General features: G+C 46.3%; 1 protein-coding gene across 2 annotated transcripts in view; it reads left to right on the top strand.

Annotated features, from left to right (window-relative positions):
- Window positions 1-638: 638 nt before the first annotated feature.
- CELF2 (CUGBP Elav-like family member 2) overlaps window positions 639-17,714 on the top strand; it is a 538,053-nt gene continuing 520,977 nt past the window's right edge. The window contains exon 1 of one of the 2 annotated variants that reach the window (XM_077935327.1): window positions 639-925. In XM_077935327.1, the coding sequence (XP_077791453.1) occupies window positions 873-925 (53 nt within the window). In that variant the 5' untranslated portion in view covers window positions 639-872. The remainder of the gene's footprint in view (window positions 926-17,714) is intronic. The other variant, XM_077935325.1, reaches the window with a different exon arrangement.

Genomic DNA, 17,714 nt, shown 5'->3' with positions numbered 1-17,714 from the left:
CTGTTTTGAATTGTGGCTCTGAAATTAACAAATCTGTTACACATTGCAAAAGAAGAAGAAGAAGAGAGAGAGCCAGAGTGAGTTTTTGTTTTGGTCACTGCAGGGAAAGCTTTGAGGGTGGGGGAAAGAGGGGAAAGGGGTGGGGAGTTTTTGGAAAGGAAAAAGAAAGAAAATGTGTGTTTGCTTTTGGAGTGTCATAAAATCTTAACTATGGGGAAAGGAGGGGGGGCGGGAATCCTAACCTCTGGACTAAGTCTTAGGAGAGCTGGGGAGAGCGTTGCAAAATAGCCAAAAGCAGAGAACGTCTCCAGCTTGCAATAATCTGTGAATGATTGCTAGCAGTGTCTGCAGAGCCTTCGAATTTTTTGATCTGTGCTTGTTCCTTAAGAAAGCAGAGGCGGACGGTGTTAATAAAGAGAGATTTAGCTGCCAGCTTGCACTCTCTGAATTACAGTGGACGGCAAAAAGGTCACAATTTGATCAGTTGCAGCAGTAGATTACGGGGTCTTTCTCCTTGTTTCGTTTTAAAAGGAGGGAGTGAAGGTGGGGAGGGGGGAGTGATAGTGGAGAAATGCAGCCCGGGGCTTTGGCAAGCCTTTTAAACACAACAAGATAGGGGGGTTTTGGTGTGTGTGTTTTTTTGCGGGGGGAGGGGGGAGAGAAAGAGAGACGCTCAAGTTCTTATCAGCTGGAAAAGGAGGAAGAGCTCTCTCCCTCTCTCTGTGTGTGTTTTTACTTCTTCGTTTCGGATTGCCTGTTGTCATTCCCACCCAGTAAAAGCCGAGACAGCAGCCTGCTTCTTAGTGGCTGTGCAACTCTGCAGATCGTTTGCTTTTTACATTTTCCTGTCTTTTTGTTTTTTTTTAAATACAATGGTTTCAATCATCTCTGATCTGGACCCACTGAAAAGCTGGAAAGTTTTAAGGTAGGCCTGTTTCTTTCTTTCTTTCTTTCTTTCTTTCTTTCTTTCTTTCTTTCTTTCTTTCTTTCTTTCTTTCTTCCCCCATAGGAACCCCTCCTCCGTTTACCTTACTCACAAGTACAACGCATGCACGGGCTTGGTCTGCGCTTCAGAATCACATGGGGCTTAACCTCGACTGCACTGCAACCTCGGTGCTGTAACCACAATATGAATTCCTGGGTTTAAGATACAACAGGAGTTTCTGGTAATTAGACCCCCCCCTCCTTTTTTTAAAAAAAAGGATGAGGGGGGTTCAGCTGATGTTTCAGCGGAGTCTTCATTGAGAACTTTGAATATATCCCTTAATGCAGACCGGAAAAGTTGGTTGCCTTGTTATTTTAAAGTGGGATTTATTTCGAAGCTGGAGCTGTTGTAATAAGTTTAACACTGGTTGAGACTGCTAAAGAGTTGGAAAACTTGTGGGGTTTTATTATTAGTATTTGCTTCGTTGGAGAAAGGATTTTCTAAGTGATGTGTGCATTGCTGCCTTAGCAGAGGGCATATCATTAATTTTAGGGGATTTTTTTTTTCTTATTTTGAGCTTTACAAAATACTTTTTTGGCAACTATTTACGCGAGGCATGATTTTGGTTCTTGAGGGTTGTTTGTGCCTTAACTGTACTTTTTAAAAAGTAAACGGGAAGGGAATTGTTACTGCTTAAATGGGTTTTACACAAATTTGACCTGTCACAATAGTGTTCTGAAATGCTTTGTAAAGCTATCCATCAGGTTTTTGGTTTATAAAGTACACTGCTTCCTAAAAGTTTTGGAGCCCTTTCTTAAAACTTCTCCTTGGAAAACTAACCACAATTCTCTTGGTACATCTCCATCTTTTTGCATTTTATATCCAATGAGGAAAGGCCTTTGAAGAAGTGTATGGCTGCTGTTTTTTGCAATGATGTGATAAGATGAGATGAGAATCTCTTCTTCAGTGGCCTTATTATTATAATTTTAAGGACGGATGTGCTGCAAAGTCGTTTATCTTTGCAGCAAGGTGTTTATCTTACAGCAAGGTGTGTGCATGTTGTGAACAGAGGACTGTGAACAGACACCTCCCACGCGAACACATTTGCTGACGGCGAATGTGTGGAGGGGCTTTCAAATCCCTCTATGCATGTTCTATATAAGTTGCATTGGAGGAGGAGGTGTGTCTGTGTACACGACTTGCTAACGGCAAGAAGGGGTTGGGATGCTCTAACTGCCCACCCTTGTTTCCAGTGATACAATGCACCCCAATGGCAGCATCAGCTATGATTGCTTGGAGGGTTTGTGTGTATCTGGCGATTTTCTTTTCTCTTCTAATCTTGCGCTTCACAGACAAGGACACCAGGCCTTAACCTTGAAAGGGGTGCCTTGCCTAGATGTTTCCTTTCATATCTGCAAGCGTGCAACGCTGGTAGGGGCGGCACGTTATCTATTGTGTGTTAGCATGGAAAGTATTTGTTGTTTGCGGCTCCTGTTCTTGATCTTTGAACATTTGGCTTGCCAAATTACTTCACCCCCCCACACACACACACCACCCCACCCCTGACTGCTGGGGCACCTTCAATAGGATGACATGAAGAACTCATTGGACTACAGATAAAGGGTAGAAAAGGTCTCTCTCTCTCTGTCTCTCTCTCTCTCTCTCTCTCTCTTCAAGAGACACAAGAGCACATCTAGGCAAAGCGTGGCACCCACAATGCTTTCTTACTGATGTTGCTGTGAGAAAATGTTGTATTTTCAGAGAGCAAATGCACTTGAATACAGGGAGAAGGGCGCATGCCTCTTAAACATCTTAGATTTAAAGACAAGTCGTAGAAACATTTAGAGTTGGAAGGGACAATGCAGGTCATCCATGCAATGCAGAGATATTTTGTCCAAAGTGAGATTCGAACCCACAACCCTGGGATTAAGAACCTCGGGCTGTACTGACTGAGCTATCCCAGGCTGGCAGCCAGAAATGTGTTTAGAAGATTTGTGGCGATACTTTTGGTCATGGCTTCAATGGCCTGATAAACATATTACTTGTGTGTGGGGGTGTGTGTCTCATTTATTATATAGCTTAGATTAGTATAAATGTTTTTTAAAACCAAAACTATTCAGATTATTTTACAATAGGTTAAAATACACGGAAATTAAAGCAAGACCATAATGCAGAACAGTATGAACATTGTCATAATATCTTACCTCAAAACACGAATCATCAGGGATAATCAATGAAACAAAGGCATAAAGGCAAACATCCCATCATATGCCTGGGGAAAGAGGAGGATCTGGACCTAGCAATGAAAAGATGACAGAAGTCTGGCAGGCCTTGTTGGAGAGAGCATTCCACAGGTGGGGAGCCACCACTGATAAGGCCTACTCCTTTGTCACCATTCTTAAAAATTCCATCACAGAGGGTGCACAGAGGAGGGTGTCTGATGTTGACCTAAGGGCATGGGCAGGTTTGTGATGGGGCTCTCGGTCCCAAGCTGTGATAGGATGTTGTTGTTGTTTAGTCATTTAGTCATGCCCGACTCTTTGTGACCCCATGGACCAGAGCACGCCAGGCACTCCTGTCTTCCACTGCTTCCCGCAGTTTGGTCAAACTCATGCTGGTAGCTTCAAGAACACTGTCCAACCATCTCGTCCTCTGTCGTCCCCTTCTCCTTGTGCCCTCCATCTTTCCCAACATCAGGGTCTTTTCCAGGGAGTCTTCTCTTCTCAGGAGGTGGCCAAAGTATTGGAGCCTCAGCTTCAGGATCTGTCCTTCCGGTGAGCACTCAGGGCTGATTTCCTTCAGAATGGATGTGTTTGATCTTCTTGCAGTCCATGGGACTCTCAAGAGTCTCCTCCAGCACCAGAATTCAAAAGCATCCATTCTTCAGCGATCGGCCTTCTTTATGGTCCAGCTCTCACTTCCATACATCACTCCTGGGAAAACCATATGTGGACAGGATAGAACCATCCAATGCAGCTGGGCCAGAATAGGGGTTCTGTGATCTGACCACCTGGTCCCTGTTCTCAGTCTGGCTGCTGCATTCTGCCCCCCCCCCCCATTGAGGAGGTGTGGTGTCACATGATGTCACAAGCATGACGTCATGCGTCCCTCCGGGCATCCCATCCCTGCCCAGCGTGCAAGAGTTCCTGGCAGTGCCAGGCTGTAGGGGATGGTGGCCCGCTCCATATTGGGAGGCTCAGCCCCCCACCCATAAATATTGAGGGGGCTGAAGCCCCTTTTGCCCCCTATAGTTGATGCCTCTGCCTGTAGGTCTTACTCAATGAAATCAGTTGCTGAGACTGAAAGTCCCTGCCTCCCCAACGCTGTATATGTCTCCTTCTCTGCAGGGCTCATTGCAATCAGAGACTGTGCCTGCTTACAGGCTGCCTTTGCTCCTCCTGTTTCATACCTCTCCTGGTTCTGGGAGACAAGGAAGGAGGGGAGCTTGTCGCAGCAGGAGGAGAAGACACCCATGACTCTTCACCAGCCTGACTCATCCCTGCCTCTGGGAACTGTAGTTTGTTAAGGGTTGCTGGGTTTGTGAGGGGTAAAGTTGAGCACCCAGAATTCTTTAAAGGAAGGAACGTGCTTTAAAGGTATAGTGTGGACCAGGGGTTGGCAAACTAAGGTTTGCAGGCCAGATCAGGCCCACCAGGCTCATAAATCTGGCCCGCGGACCCTGCCGCCAGCTCGGTCAGTCCCCACACTGAGCTAAACTGGCGCATCACGTCCTTGAAAAGAAGCCGTGGACGCCTCGCCATGCAGGGACTGACTTCCACAACACTGGCATGGCTTTGGATTGGCTGCAGGAACTTCCTGCAGCCAATCCGAAGCCTCGCCACCTGCACGCTGAGGTAAACATGGTGCGGCCATGGATGGAGAAGCCGGTGGGTCTGGGCCGCACCATGGGCATCATGACGGGTGTGTCATGGGGCTTCAGCCAGAGCTTGGCGCTCTTGATGGCCCCGCGCCTGGCACCTGGCTCGGCGCTGCTGGTGGTGGCGCGCTCAGTGGTTGCACTGGAGCAGCTGGATGGCAAGCTGCGTGGCACCTACGTGGCACTCCATGTGCGTGGCTTGCCCGCTGACCTGGCCTTAGACAGTGGGCCGCAGAGTGTGGTGCATGCCACCTGGGAGCTCTGTGGGGATGGGCCGATGGAGCGGTTGCTGCTCATCAACAACACTGGTGAGCGGGCGCCACTGAAACATGCTCCTGAGCATGTGCAGAGTGCATTCCTCCTCCAGGTCCAGAGGCAGCTGTGGGACTGGCTTGCAGGGTATTTATATTATTCAAAATATAGTCTGACCCCAACAAGGTCTGAGGGACAGTGGACTGGCCCCCTGATGAAAAAGTTTGCTGACCCGTGATGTGGACTGTGAAGCCCCTGTCTCCATGCTGATTCTGCATGATTCCTCCCCATTTTGCAGCTGGCAGGCCTAGAGAAATCACTGCTTGCTGTTTTTCTTTAAACACCTTTTAACACCTTCCACATTCGCCTTAGCTATTTGATTCCTGATTCCACTCAAAACTGGAAATGCAGCATACAGAATGGACGGCAACAACACACGATAACTTTGTGTGTTTTAAGGTCAAAAGGTTTGGACTATAACTTGGGAACATTTTTATCCAATGATTTAAGCAGGTCCTCTTCAACATCATGACTCTAGGCAACAACACACACCACCAGAGGTATGCCACGTGTTACCGAACTACTATTCTGGGAACGCTGCTGAGAATATATAAAAGCTTATTTTATGGGGCTGCGTCTGTATCTCCTTCTGCTAAGGAAATCAGGTTATGTCCTGATTTTGTTAAACCAAGGGAAAGAATAGTTTACATCAGAGCCCAAATAGTTTTATCCTTAGAAAAGAGCGTCCTGGTCCAAAAGCTGAGTCATACCTTTCCCGGAACACCAAGCAGGTGTAGAATTCCACTTTCAAACACTGGAAGAAATATATTCAAAGTTGCTGTGAGCAGTGGCTGGTGGGGCAACTCCCTACTCAGGCTGTCAGCCTGGCAGTCGGTTATGAAGGTGAGCTGGACAGATCAGAAGAGGCTGGCTAGTGCAGCCCCACCAGAAAAGGAGAGATGCTCATCTGGCTAGAGGGAAAACTTGTGGTGGGCAGCATGTTTAGAGAGGGTTCAAAGCAGGGAAAGAAGCAAGGAGTGAGAAAAGAAAAGTATACAGAGCTGGGCTTTGGTCACTCTGATACAGTGATCTTTCTCCCAGTGGGCCCTACCTATGCACCAGTAGATCCCGTTGTGGTCACACATTCCTTAAGAACAGTCCACTCTCCCTCCACCTACCTCAGCTTTATGATGGCACCTGCCCTCATTGTTTTGGGGAAGTAGTCCAAGAGAGAAGATGGACTGAATCAATCACCTGATATTGATCGATTCATCACCCTGGGTGATGAATCTGTGAGATCTAAGGTCCTTTAGTTACAGGAGGGAAGATTTTAGTTGACCATTGGGCTAGACGTCTTGATGGCGAGAGCATTTGGAATGCTCCAGCTCTGGGTTTCTGGGACTGGGCAAGGAGATTGGCTAGATGGCATGTCCAGCTTTCAAGAGACTGAGAACTACTACTATAAAATAATATAAAATGGCAGTGATCTACCAAAGTTGTTGAGCTATTTTTAGGAACTCAAAACTGTTTTTTTAAAAAAATCTTTTTGGGGGGAGCCAAGATCTACTGTGATCAACCACGGACACACACACACACCATGATCTACCAGTAGATCATGATTATATCTGCAATATTTTGCTCACGTAGTGGCGCCCTCCTTGTGGAATGCCCTCCCACCAGATGTCAAAGAGAACAACAACTACCAGACTTTTAGAAGACATCTGAAGGCAGCCCTCTTTAGGGAAGCTTTTTATGACAGTATTTTAATATATATATTTTTGGAAGCCGCCCAGAGTGGCTGGGGAAGCCCAGCCAGATGGGAGGGGTATAAATAATTTATTGTTGTTGTTGTTGTTGTTGTTGTTGTTGTTGTTACGTATTGGAGGAAAACTTACTGACAGGCTACGGAAGGTCATTCTTGTTAAAACCAGTTAGTGAGGCAAAGGCGGAGGGGGGGACCACATTTGTACTGGAAATTTGGAGCGTGTCCATGTTTCACTTTTTAAAGATGGTAGAGATTAACAGTTGCTGAACTGTTCTCTACCGTTCATGCGTTCTAACTTGGATGGAAGCAAACACGCACTGAAGGATGAGAAAACTATTGAGCAATATGTAAGCAATAGCAGTTCTGTCACTTAATGAGTTCGGTCCTGTTTTTGGCCTCCCGTCTACAAAGGTGGTGTTTGTGGTGACAGGCCAAGACTTGACAAATGATTGATGCTAGCATTTCTTATGTGAAGTAGTTCAGACCTATCGATCTCACTTTCTTGGGGAGGAACAATCTTAGCTGAGAAGAGCGAGTAGAAATTTTGCAGAGGGTGATGTAATCGGAGGTTTTTCTCTCTGTGTGTGCGCAGTGCATACTGCTCCGGTGTAGAAAAGGATATAAACACAGAACATGTGAAACTTCTGCTGAGTCAGACTATTGATCCAGCCAGCTCAGTATTGATCCAGCCAGCTCAGTCGCTAGCAGTCATCAGTCACAATTCTTTCCCAAACTTCTAACCCAAGATCCTTTTAACTGGTTGTACCAGAGACTGAGGGTCTCAGTGGTAGAGGATATGTCTATGGGTGCAAAAGGTCTTGGGTGCGATCCCTGTCATTTCTGTGCAGGGCTGTGAAACACTCCTGTCTAAAACCCCATATAAGTTCTTCCAGCCACTGTAGGCGGTACCAAGGTACACAGGCCTTGGTTTGGTTTTGGTTCTGTGACTTGGCGTCTTCCTATGAATCTAGGGCAACGGTTCTCAACCTGTGGGTCCCCAGATGTTGGACTACAACTCCCATCATCCCTGAGCTCTGGCCTTGCTAGCTAGGGGTGATGGGAGTTGTAGTTCAACAACATCTGGGGGACCCACAGGTTGAGAAAGGCTGATCTCGAGCAAAGCATGTGCTCCCCAGCCCCTAGTTACAGATCAAAGCTCCCTTTGATTCCAGCCTCCTGCCTCATGAAAGCAGCCCAGAGCTAGGTTATCTCCAGCAGATGCCTCCCCAGCATCCACCACTCCTGTAGGTCATTCTCCCTGTTGTCAAGCTGTTTTTACCATCACTGAGGGTTCTTCTAATGTTCAAGAAAAATCTGCTGAGGAACCTGGAAATAGTTACTTGGTTTCAATGAGACACTTAATATTTCTTTTGGAAACAAGTAAAGGCAAACTAACAACCCCCTACTAATGGAGAAACAAAACATGAAATGAAGCTAACTCTCAACTTTGGACTACTGAATAATAATAATAATAATAATAATAATAATAATAATAATAATAAAATAATGTATATGCCACCCATATGACTGGGTTGCCACAACCACTCTGGGCAGCTCCATAGTGGTATCTCGGGTTACAAACTTAATTCATTCCGGAGGTCCATTCTTAACCCAAAACCGTTCTTAACCTGAGGCACGCTTTCGCTAATGGGACCTCCCGCTGCTGCCTGTGGCAGTGTGTGATTTCTGTTCTCATCCTGGGGCAAAGTTCTCAACCTGAGGTACTACTTCTGGGTTAGTGGAGTTTGCAACCCAGAGTGTTTGTAAACCTGAAGTGTTTGTAACCTGAGGCACCACTATAATACAGTGGTACCTCATGTTGTGTAACCTCCAGGTTACAGAATCTTCGGGTTACGGCCGTGGCAAACCCGGAAGTGTATACTTCTGGGTTTCGCTCCTTGCGCATGTGCAGAAGCGCTCTGCGCACGTGTGCAGAAGTGGCGCCTCTAGTTACGGATAGTCATGGCACCCTGAAATGAATTAAATCTGTAACCAGACATACCACTATAGTAAAAACAAACACCGCAAACTAAAAACTTCCCTGAACAGATCTGCCTTCAGGTGTCTTTTTAAAACCACATAGCTGTTTATCTGTTTGACATCTGCCCGGAGGGCATTCCATAGGGCGGGTGCCGCTACTGAAAAGGCCCTCTGCCATCACCTACCTAAAGTTCAATCATCTATTCCAGCCTTTCTCAACCTGTGGGTCCCTAGATGATGTTGATCTACAACTCCCATCACCCCTAGCTAGCAAGGCCAGTGCTCAGGGATGATGGGAGTTGTAGTCCAACAACATCTGGGGACCCACAGGTTGAGAACCGCTGATCTATTGGTTCATGAACATAAGGAGAGTTCTGCTGGGGCAGGCCAATGGCCCATCCAGTCCAAAATCCTGTCCTCACAGTGGCCAACCTCACAAGCAGGACTTGAGTGGAACACCAGTCTCCTCACTAAGCAACTGGTATTCAGAGTTTCACTTCCTCAAGAGACACGCCATGTGCCTCTTCCATTCTGAACCCCTGTTCCATCACAGGCCCCCACGCGCCCCACAGGAAATGGCCTGACTGTTGCTACTCGGCGCCTGTTCTTCTTTCTTCTGATGCCCCTTCTCCTCCTCTTCTCTGGACTCACTTCAGCTCCTCCTTCTGCAATTCCTCTCATTTGACTTTCCCCCTGGCATTTCATGCCCCAATCTTCCCGTGTTCCGTAATCTGATAGGTGCAGGCAGTCCATAGCCTAAGATGTGGCCATTTTCTTACATCTCATGGATGCTTTAGCTGGGATTCATGCATTGTAGGGGGTTGAACTCGATGGCCCTTTGGGGAGGGGGTCCCTTCCAAATCTACAATTCTATGATTCTGTGGTTCCTTTTCTTCCTCTTCACAAACCTAGTAGAGGTAGATTGGACTGTGGTGCTACAGGGGCCTCGCAAAAGCTGAGAGGTTATTGTTGCACTGCTGGCTTAATAAGATTTTGAATTAAGTGAATGTAATAACAACAACAACAACAACAACAACAACAACAACAACAATAAATTTATTATTTATACCCCACCCATCAGGGACGCGGGTGGCGCTGTGGGTTAAAGCCTCAGTGCCTAGGACTTGCCGACCGAAAGGTCGGCGCTTTGAATCCCCGCGGTGGGGTGCGCTCCCGTCGCTCAGTCCCAGCGCCTGCCAACCTAGCAGTTCGAAAGCACCCTCGGGTGCAAGTAGATAAATAGGGACCGCTTACCAGCGGGAAGGTAAACGGCGTTCCGTGTGCTGCACTGGCTCGCCAGATGCAGCTTGTCACGCTGGCCACGTGACCCAGAAGTGTCTCCGGACAGCGCTGGCTCCCGGCCTACAGAGTGAGATGAGCGCACAACCCTAGAGTCTGGCAAGACTGGCCCGTACGGGCAGGGGTACCTTTACCTTTTACCTTACCCCACCCATCTGGCTGAGTTTCCCCAGCCACTCTGGGCGGCTCCCAATCAAATGTTAAAAACACTACAGCATTAAATATTAAAAACTTCCCTGAACAGGGCTGCCTTCAGATGTCTTTTAAAGATAAGATAGCTACTTATTTCCTTCACATCTGAAGGGAGGGCATTCCACAGGGCGGGCGCCACTACCGAGAAGGCCCTCTGCCTGGTTCCCTGTAACCTTACTTCTCACAATGAGGGAACCGCCAGAAGGCCCTCGGCACTGGATCTCAGTGTCTGGGCAGAACGATGGGGGTGGAGACGCTCCTTCAGGTATACAGGACCGAGGCCGTTTAGGGCTTTAAAGGTCAGCACCAACACTTTGAATTGTGCTCGGAAACGTACTGGGAGCCAATGCAGATCTCTCAGGAGTGGTGTTATGTGGTCCCGGTGGTGACTCCCAGTCACCAGTCTAGCTGCCGCATTCTTGATTAATTGCAGTTTCCGGGTCACCTTCAAAGGTAGCCCCACGTAGAGCGCGTTGCAGTAGCCCAAGCGGGAGATAACTAGAGCATACACCATGTAAAGCTGTATACACCTCCCATCTAAAGAGCGGGTGAAGAGGGAATGTAAGATTAAGTCCACTGTTAATGTGAGCAACTAAGAATCATAGGATGGTGGAGATAGAGGGAATCCCAAAGGCCATCTAGTCCAACCCCCTCCAATGCAGGAATCACCCTGTGGGCAGCACTGGTTATTCAGGGTATATTTGACAACCTGAAGAGTCTTCCCAGAGGACAAGTGGAAGCCTGGTGTTCTTTTTTTTCTTTTTAAAATGTGTGGGTCTATTTTAAGAGTTACTTACAGCCCTGGTCTAGAATGTGAAAATAATGAGAGTCTTGGAATACATACATATATTCCCTTTTTCGGATAGGGTGCACCAGAATAAGCAAGCTAAGAGAATTGCTCAGTTTGGAGAGGGGCCAGGGTAAATTCCAAATTCGGGCAATCATAATATTCTTTTAGTGACATTTCAATAGGGTGAAGTGAGCGCCGACAATTAGGCCACAGCGATCTTGTTCGCTGTCCAAACCCTTGGCCTTGTAACACATGTCACATTGGTTATGGGAGTAGTGTTTATGCTAGGAGCATGATGAGGGAAGTCCCTGGTAGAAAACTTGAGTCAGTTGCATTTGGGGGAAGATTGTGATTGCAGAAATACAGCTCCAGGGACCCTGGTTGCCATGTTGGGTTTCCGAATCCTGGAGGTCTCCTTCCGCTGTTGTTGGACTGCAACTCCCATCATCCTTGACCACTGGCCCTGCTAGCTAGGGATGATGGGAGTTGTAATAATAATAATAATAATAATACTGTAAATAGTTATGCAAATGAAGGATCGAAAGTGACGTTCAGTGATTGGATGGATACTGTAGATAGTTATGCAAATGAAGGATCAAAAGTGACGTTCAGTGATTGGATAGTTTTAGAAAGTTGCTACAGTAATGTTGTACTGGAGCTCTATATAAGCAGGCTGACTGAGCCCTTCAGTTCAGTTCTGTTGTGGCCTCTGAATAAAGAAGAGCTGTTTCAAGAATCGCTGTGTCATCTGATATGTTCACCCACAACTTAACACTGTTAGCATTATTTATGCCCTCCCCATCTGGCTGAGTTTCCCCAGCCTCTCTGGGTGGCTCCCAATCGAGTGTTAAAAACAGCTGGAGACCCAAGTTTGAGTAACACTGCAACTTAGCTCCTTCAACAAACCTTTGCTGTCACCCTTGTCTCACCCCTTTCCTTTGTCATGCTCCCTGTGGAGCCTGAGACTGTAGGCTCCTTGGGGCAGCAATCTCTTTTCCTTTTCTTTCTCTCTTTTTGCTAATGCCAATTTGCAAACATGCCATGTTCATCTCAGGCTGCAGTCCAAAGCGCACTTCCTAGGCAGAAAGCCCCAAGGGAAAAAAATGTCTAAAATTGTGTTTGTGCTTTTCATGTCTTAGGGATGGGGAACATTTCGCCCTCAGAATGTTGTGAGAATCCAGCTCCCACCAACCCCAGCCAATATGGGCAATGCTCAGGTATGATAGGAGCTGGAGTTCAGCAACAAACAGAGGGCTGCAGTTTACCCACTCTTGATATAAACAATGAGCATCCAGGGGAACGTTTTTCTTGAGGTTTTGCCATTCTCCCATGAAGATCCCATTACGTACAGGCTTTCTCGCTAGCTGTTCCCCCCCCCCCCCCAACCTAAGCAAGGGAGCTCTTTAGTGGGAAGGGAAAATAAAGCTTTGGCAGGAGTTCAACAGATGCCAGCTCTTTCCCTGACACCGAGTTCATCATTACATAAGGCAGAAGACACTCTTTGCCATCTTTGACCATGTGCTTAAAATAGCCACAAAGAGCCAATTGATCTTCTACGGTTCCTTACACTGCCTGGATAGCCTGATGACGACGTTCAACTACTATATGGAAGAAAATGTGCCGAAAGTAATGGTGGGAATGGCTGCTATAGCATCTGTTTTGCTCTTGGCACAGACTTTGACCAGACAACTTTTGCCTCAGTTTCCTGATCGAGAATTAAAGGCTTCTTCTGTGGCCCCTCCTAGCAACATCTCATGTTCTTTCCACAGCATCACAAATCACTTGAGGAATTCTGTTATCTGTTAAGTTTCCCTGCTGACCTTGTCAGGCTAGAATCACATTAGCAGCCCTGTGTGAATATCTGCAATTTGCAACTTCCAGTGGGAATGCTTTGAGAAAGCAGAAAAATGTATTCATTCCCAGTGATGTGTCCCAAAAACGTGATAGGTTGGATACACACACACACACACACACACACACACACACACACACATTATTTGATTGGGAAGGGAGAGGAGAACAGCCACTGAGTGTTCTTTCCCCCTTTATTAATATGTGCACGTTTGTTAGTTTAGTGACATTTGTATACAGTTGTACCTTGGAAGTCAAACAGCTTAGTTCCTTAACGTTTTGGCTTCCAAACGTTGCAAACCCAGAAGTGACTGTTCTGGTTTGCAAACTATTTTTGGAAGCCGAATGTCTGACGGGGCTTCAACAGCTTCTGATTGGCTGCAGGAGTTTCCTGCAGCCAATCAGAAGCTCCTGCAGCCAATCAGAAGCTGTGGAAGCCCCGTCATGTTTTGGAAGTGAGACTGACTTCCAGAACGGATTCCGTTCGACTTCCAAGGTACGGCTGTACTGCTTTTCAGGCAGACCTCACAAAATGGTTTACATAAGAGCCAGTGTGGTGTAGTGGTTAAGAGCAGTAGTCTCGTAATCTGGGGAACCGGGTTCGCGTCTCCGCTCCTCCACATGCAGCTGCTGGGTGACCTTGGGCCAGTCACACTTCTTTGAAGTCTCTCAGCCCCACTCACCTCACAGAGTGTTTGTTGTGGGGGAGGAAGGGAAAGGAGAATGTTAGCCGCTTTGAGACTCCTGAAGGAGAGTGAAAGGCGGGATATCAAATCCAAACTCCTCCTCCTCCTCCTCCTCTTCTTCTTCTTCTTCTTCTTCTTATTATTATTATTATTATTATTTTATTTATTATTCACTCTTCAGCCTAAGGTCTCAGGGAGGGCTGAAACATTAAAACACAACATTAAAACCCAATGTTAAAAAGAACAGCTTAAACAACTTGCAATGACAGAAATAAGGTGGGTCCTAAAAATATACGCAGCAAGCTTTATAACAATGATGCCAGGCACACCTCTGTGGGGAGGGAGTTCCACAATTGGGGGCCACCACAGATAAGGCCCTGCCCCAGAAAAGTACTTGCTTTTTGCTGCCTGCAAATGTGAAACATACAAAAATGGTGTATGTGCACACATCATTTTCTGTTGGGGAGGAGGAATTCCAGGTTGTATTTTGTTTTGTGACATAACTGATGCCCTCCATCCCATTTTGCTTTTCAATCTGTCTCATAATTCTCAATTTAGCCTCCTTAAATTATATTCCAACTATGCAAGGAAATGTGGGGGCCTCTGTGTGAGAGACTGTCCAGTTTGCAGCTGTGGATTGCAATGCCTCCACCCATTTCTGTGTAACGGCACCCCTGTTGCGAGACTTGTACACTTAAAAAAAAAGTTGGAGATTGTTAACTTTTCCTAAAAACAAAACAAAACCCAACAACCAGGAAGTTCTTGTGTCAAAGCTCGAAGGAGAAAACAGGCAGAGCGCTTGATGACAAAAAGTACTTGGAACTTCTTTAACATAAAGTGGGGGAGGAGAGCCATAGAGGCTGCTTACGGATGAATTATTTGCAATTAATATGCATGCGGTGAGTGGAGAAGGGTTGGTTTGTGTGTCTGTCTAAAGGCAGAGGAATCTCAGTGTTTCCATTTACGGAATGTTAAAATTCCATACTGTTTCCATAACATAGGTTTCCGAAGAAATCTCCATGTATATAGGCTTCCTAAAAATATATACAGTGGTACCTTGGGTTAAGTACTTAATTCGTTCCGGAGGTCCGTTCTTAACCTGAAACTGTTCTTAACCTGAGGTACCACTTTAGCTGATGGGGCCTCCCACTGCCGCTGCGCCACCGAAGCACAATTTCTGTTCTCATCCTGAAACAAAGTTCTTAACCCGAGGTACTATTTCTGGGTTAGCAGAGTCTGTAACCTGAAGCATCTGTAACCTGAAGCATATGTAACCCGAGGTACCACTGTACCATCATTCAGAGTTATGTGTGCATCATTTATGAAAACATCCATACACTTCCCTTATCATTTGCGCTGTGTCTTTGTGGCTTGCAGTGAACCATTTTCTGAAAGATTACCCACACCCGGGAGTAGTAATATTTGCATCCTTTGTCTACCGAATTTGGCTCCCCCACTTGTCTTGCTTCCTCCTTCCTTTTGCACCCTTGAATAATTTTCTGCTTCTCCCTTCTTGTTCTTCTTCCCTGGCCAGCTTGAGGCACATGTATTATCTATGTTTAGGGGGGGCGGGTTTGTCATCAACATTATTATGCATGTGTACAGTTCGAAAAACTGTAGCGGAGGAGGAAGCGTCTCCAATCCTCCAAGCAGCAGAGTCGCACCTCCTGATCATTCCACTGGCATTCTCAACCGATCTTGTCTTCTAGGACAGTTGGGAGTCTGCTGTGTCCATCGAGCCATGAGCAGAGTCTCCAAAGCATAAATATGGAGTAGGATCTCAGCAATAGACCTTAACCCAAGGCTTACTTCTTGAAGGCACCAGTGATATCTAAGCTGGAAGTAGAGGAGCGGGATTAAGATCAAGCCATGATTGTCAGTACTATGGCCCTAGAGCAGGGTTTCCCAAACTTGGGTCTCCAGCTGGTTTTGGACCACAATTCCCATCATCCCTGACCACTGGTCCTGCTAGCTAGGGATGACGGGAGTTGTAGTACAGCAACAGCTGGAGACCCAAGTATGGGAAACCCTGCAATAGAGGCTTGTTGTGAAATGTTTTGGTGCTGGCTCTGTGTGGTGTCTTCATGTCCTTTCTCCATATTATTCCCATGCTTTTCTCCAGTAACATAATGGTTGGTGTCTAAGATACACATTGACGTAGATAACTGGCTACAAGTAAGAGTAACAACAAGTCTAATTGTCTGCAGTTAAAATGTTTCTAGGGTTACAAATGATGTTTGGCAAGCCAGGCTATTCCTAGGAATGGGGCACTCTGTGTCCATCCCATTTTCCTTTCCTACAATTGTGTTTTCCTCCCCTCTCTTCTATGCAAGTTTTGTACAGCCAAAAAAGACCAGCACAAGAAAACAAAACACAGCACTGTTTTTCAGTTTATATTTATTATTAATTTTTGGCAAGTCCTCGGGAGCAAAAGGAGTACAGTACGGTGGCTGTACTGAATTGCAATTGTAGATAAGAGATTATGTGGGTAGGAGTACTGGGAAAATGAGCAAAAATGGGAGGAATCTGAACATCAGCATCATTGTTTAAGCACGTGCAACTCTGAGTGCTGAGTAATCCATTTTGATTATTTATAAGCCACTCTGTCAATGGATTGTCTAACAATTGACACAGCGCAATAAGATAGCATTGTAATCTCAGAGGTCAGGTGATATCGCTTTGCAAGTGGCCAGGCAGAATGACCAATGACGGTATCTATCCTGAGAGGAAGGGAGGGACGCAAGAAGGAATTGGTCCCAGCAAGTTTGAGGGAAAGGGCCTAGTTACAATTGTTTCTGATGTTCAGGGTTCAAATGATAGGAATTGTGGAAAGAGGAGCTGAAGTGAGTCCAGAGAAGACTAGGATGGGGCATCAGAAGAAAATAGAAGAGATGCAGAGTGGCAACAGCGAGGCCATTTCCAGTGCGGTGCCACGATGGAGCAGAGGTTCAGAATGGAAGATGGCAGACTATGGGGCTGTCGGAGACAGTGGGACTGGGAATACCAGCTGCTAGGAATCACGAATGGAGAAAGCACTGTTGCTTGTAGGCTTCCTAGAGGTATTTGGTTGGCTACCAGATGAGCAGGGTGCTGGATGAGGTGGACCTTTGGCCTGATCCAGCAAGGCTCTAATTATGTTCTTATGAGGAACTGCTCATCACCATAAAGGGTTCTGACATGGGGTGGGTAGCCAAAGGCTTGAGGCCAAGGATCTCCTCAGATACGATATGATACAATACAATAATCTTTATTGTCATTGTCCCATACAGAACAACGAAATTGAAAAAAAATCTACATCAGACATTCAAAAACCAACAAGCCTGCTATCCCACCTATCCCAGCCTGGTTAACCCCCTAAAAACTCTGTTACCCCATAATTAAATACAATATACTCCCATAGAGACTACCTTACACTGAGTTTAGAACCAAAATCAGATAGAAACTGTTTCTCAGGCGGCTAGTCCTAGTCTTCATAACCCTGTACAGTGGTACCTCTGGTTACGTACTTAATTCATTCTGGAGGTCTGTTCTTAACCTGAAACTGTTCTTAACCTGAAGCACCACTTTAGCTAATGGGGCCTCCCGCTGCTGCCGTGCCACCGCCACGTGATTTCTGTTCTCATCCTGAAACAAAGTTCTTAACCCGAGGTACTATTTCTGGGTTAGCGGAGTCTGTAACCTGAAGCGTATGTAACCCGAGGTACCAGTGTACCTTCTTCCAGAAGGCAGAAGCTGAAAGAGATCATTTCCGGGGTGCTCACTAACCTGCACTATCTCTGCAGCTTTCTTATGACACCTGGAAGCATAGATTTGATCCAAGGTGGGAAGAGTGCACCCAATTATTCTCTCCGCAGTCTTTACAACCCTGGACAGCATTGTTTTTTCCCTGACTGTGCAGCTCCCAAACCACACACACAGACCATAAGTTAATACACTCTCAACAGTACAATGGTAAAATGCCATCAACAGGTCATTTGAGTGATTATTTTTCCAGAGGATTCTCAGAAAATATAACCTATGCAGAATGGAGAGCTATGTTGGACTCCCTCTGCACCCTGCACGTGCAGAAAACAGAGGTGCAGCCATCACATTTTTTC

The sequence above is a fragment of the Podarcis muralis genome, chromosome 10, assembly GCF_964188315.1.
Source record: "Podarcis muralis chromosome 10, rPodMur119.hap1.1, whole genome shotgun sequence".
Classification (NCBI taxonomy): Eukaryota; Metazoa; Chordata; class Lepidosauria; order Squamata; family Lacertidae; genus Podarcis; species Podarcis muralis.
Note: the sequence above shows the minus strand (reverse complement) of the source record. Positions and strands in the feature narration are given on the sequence as shown.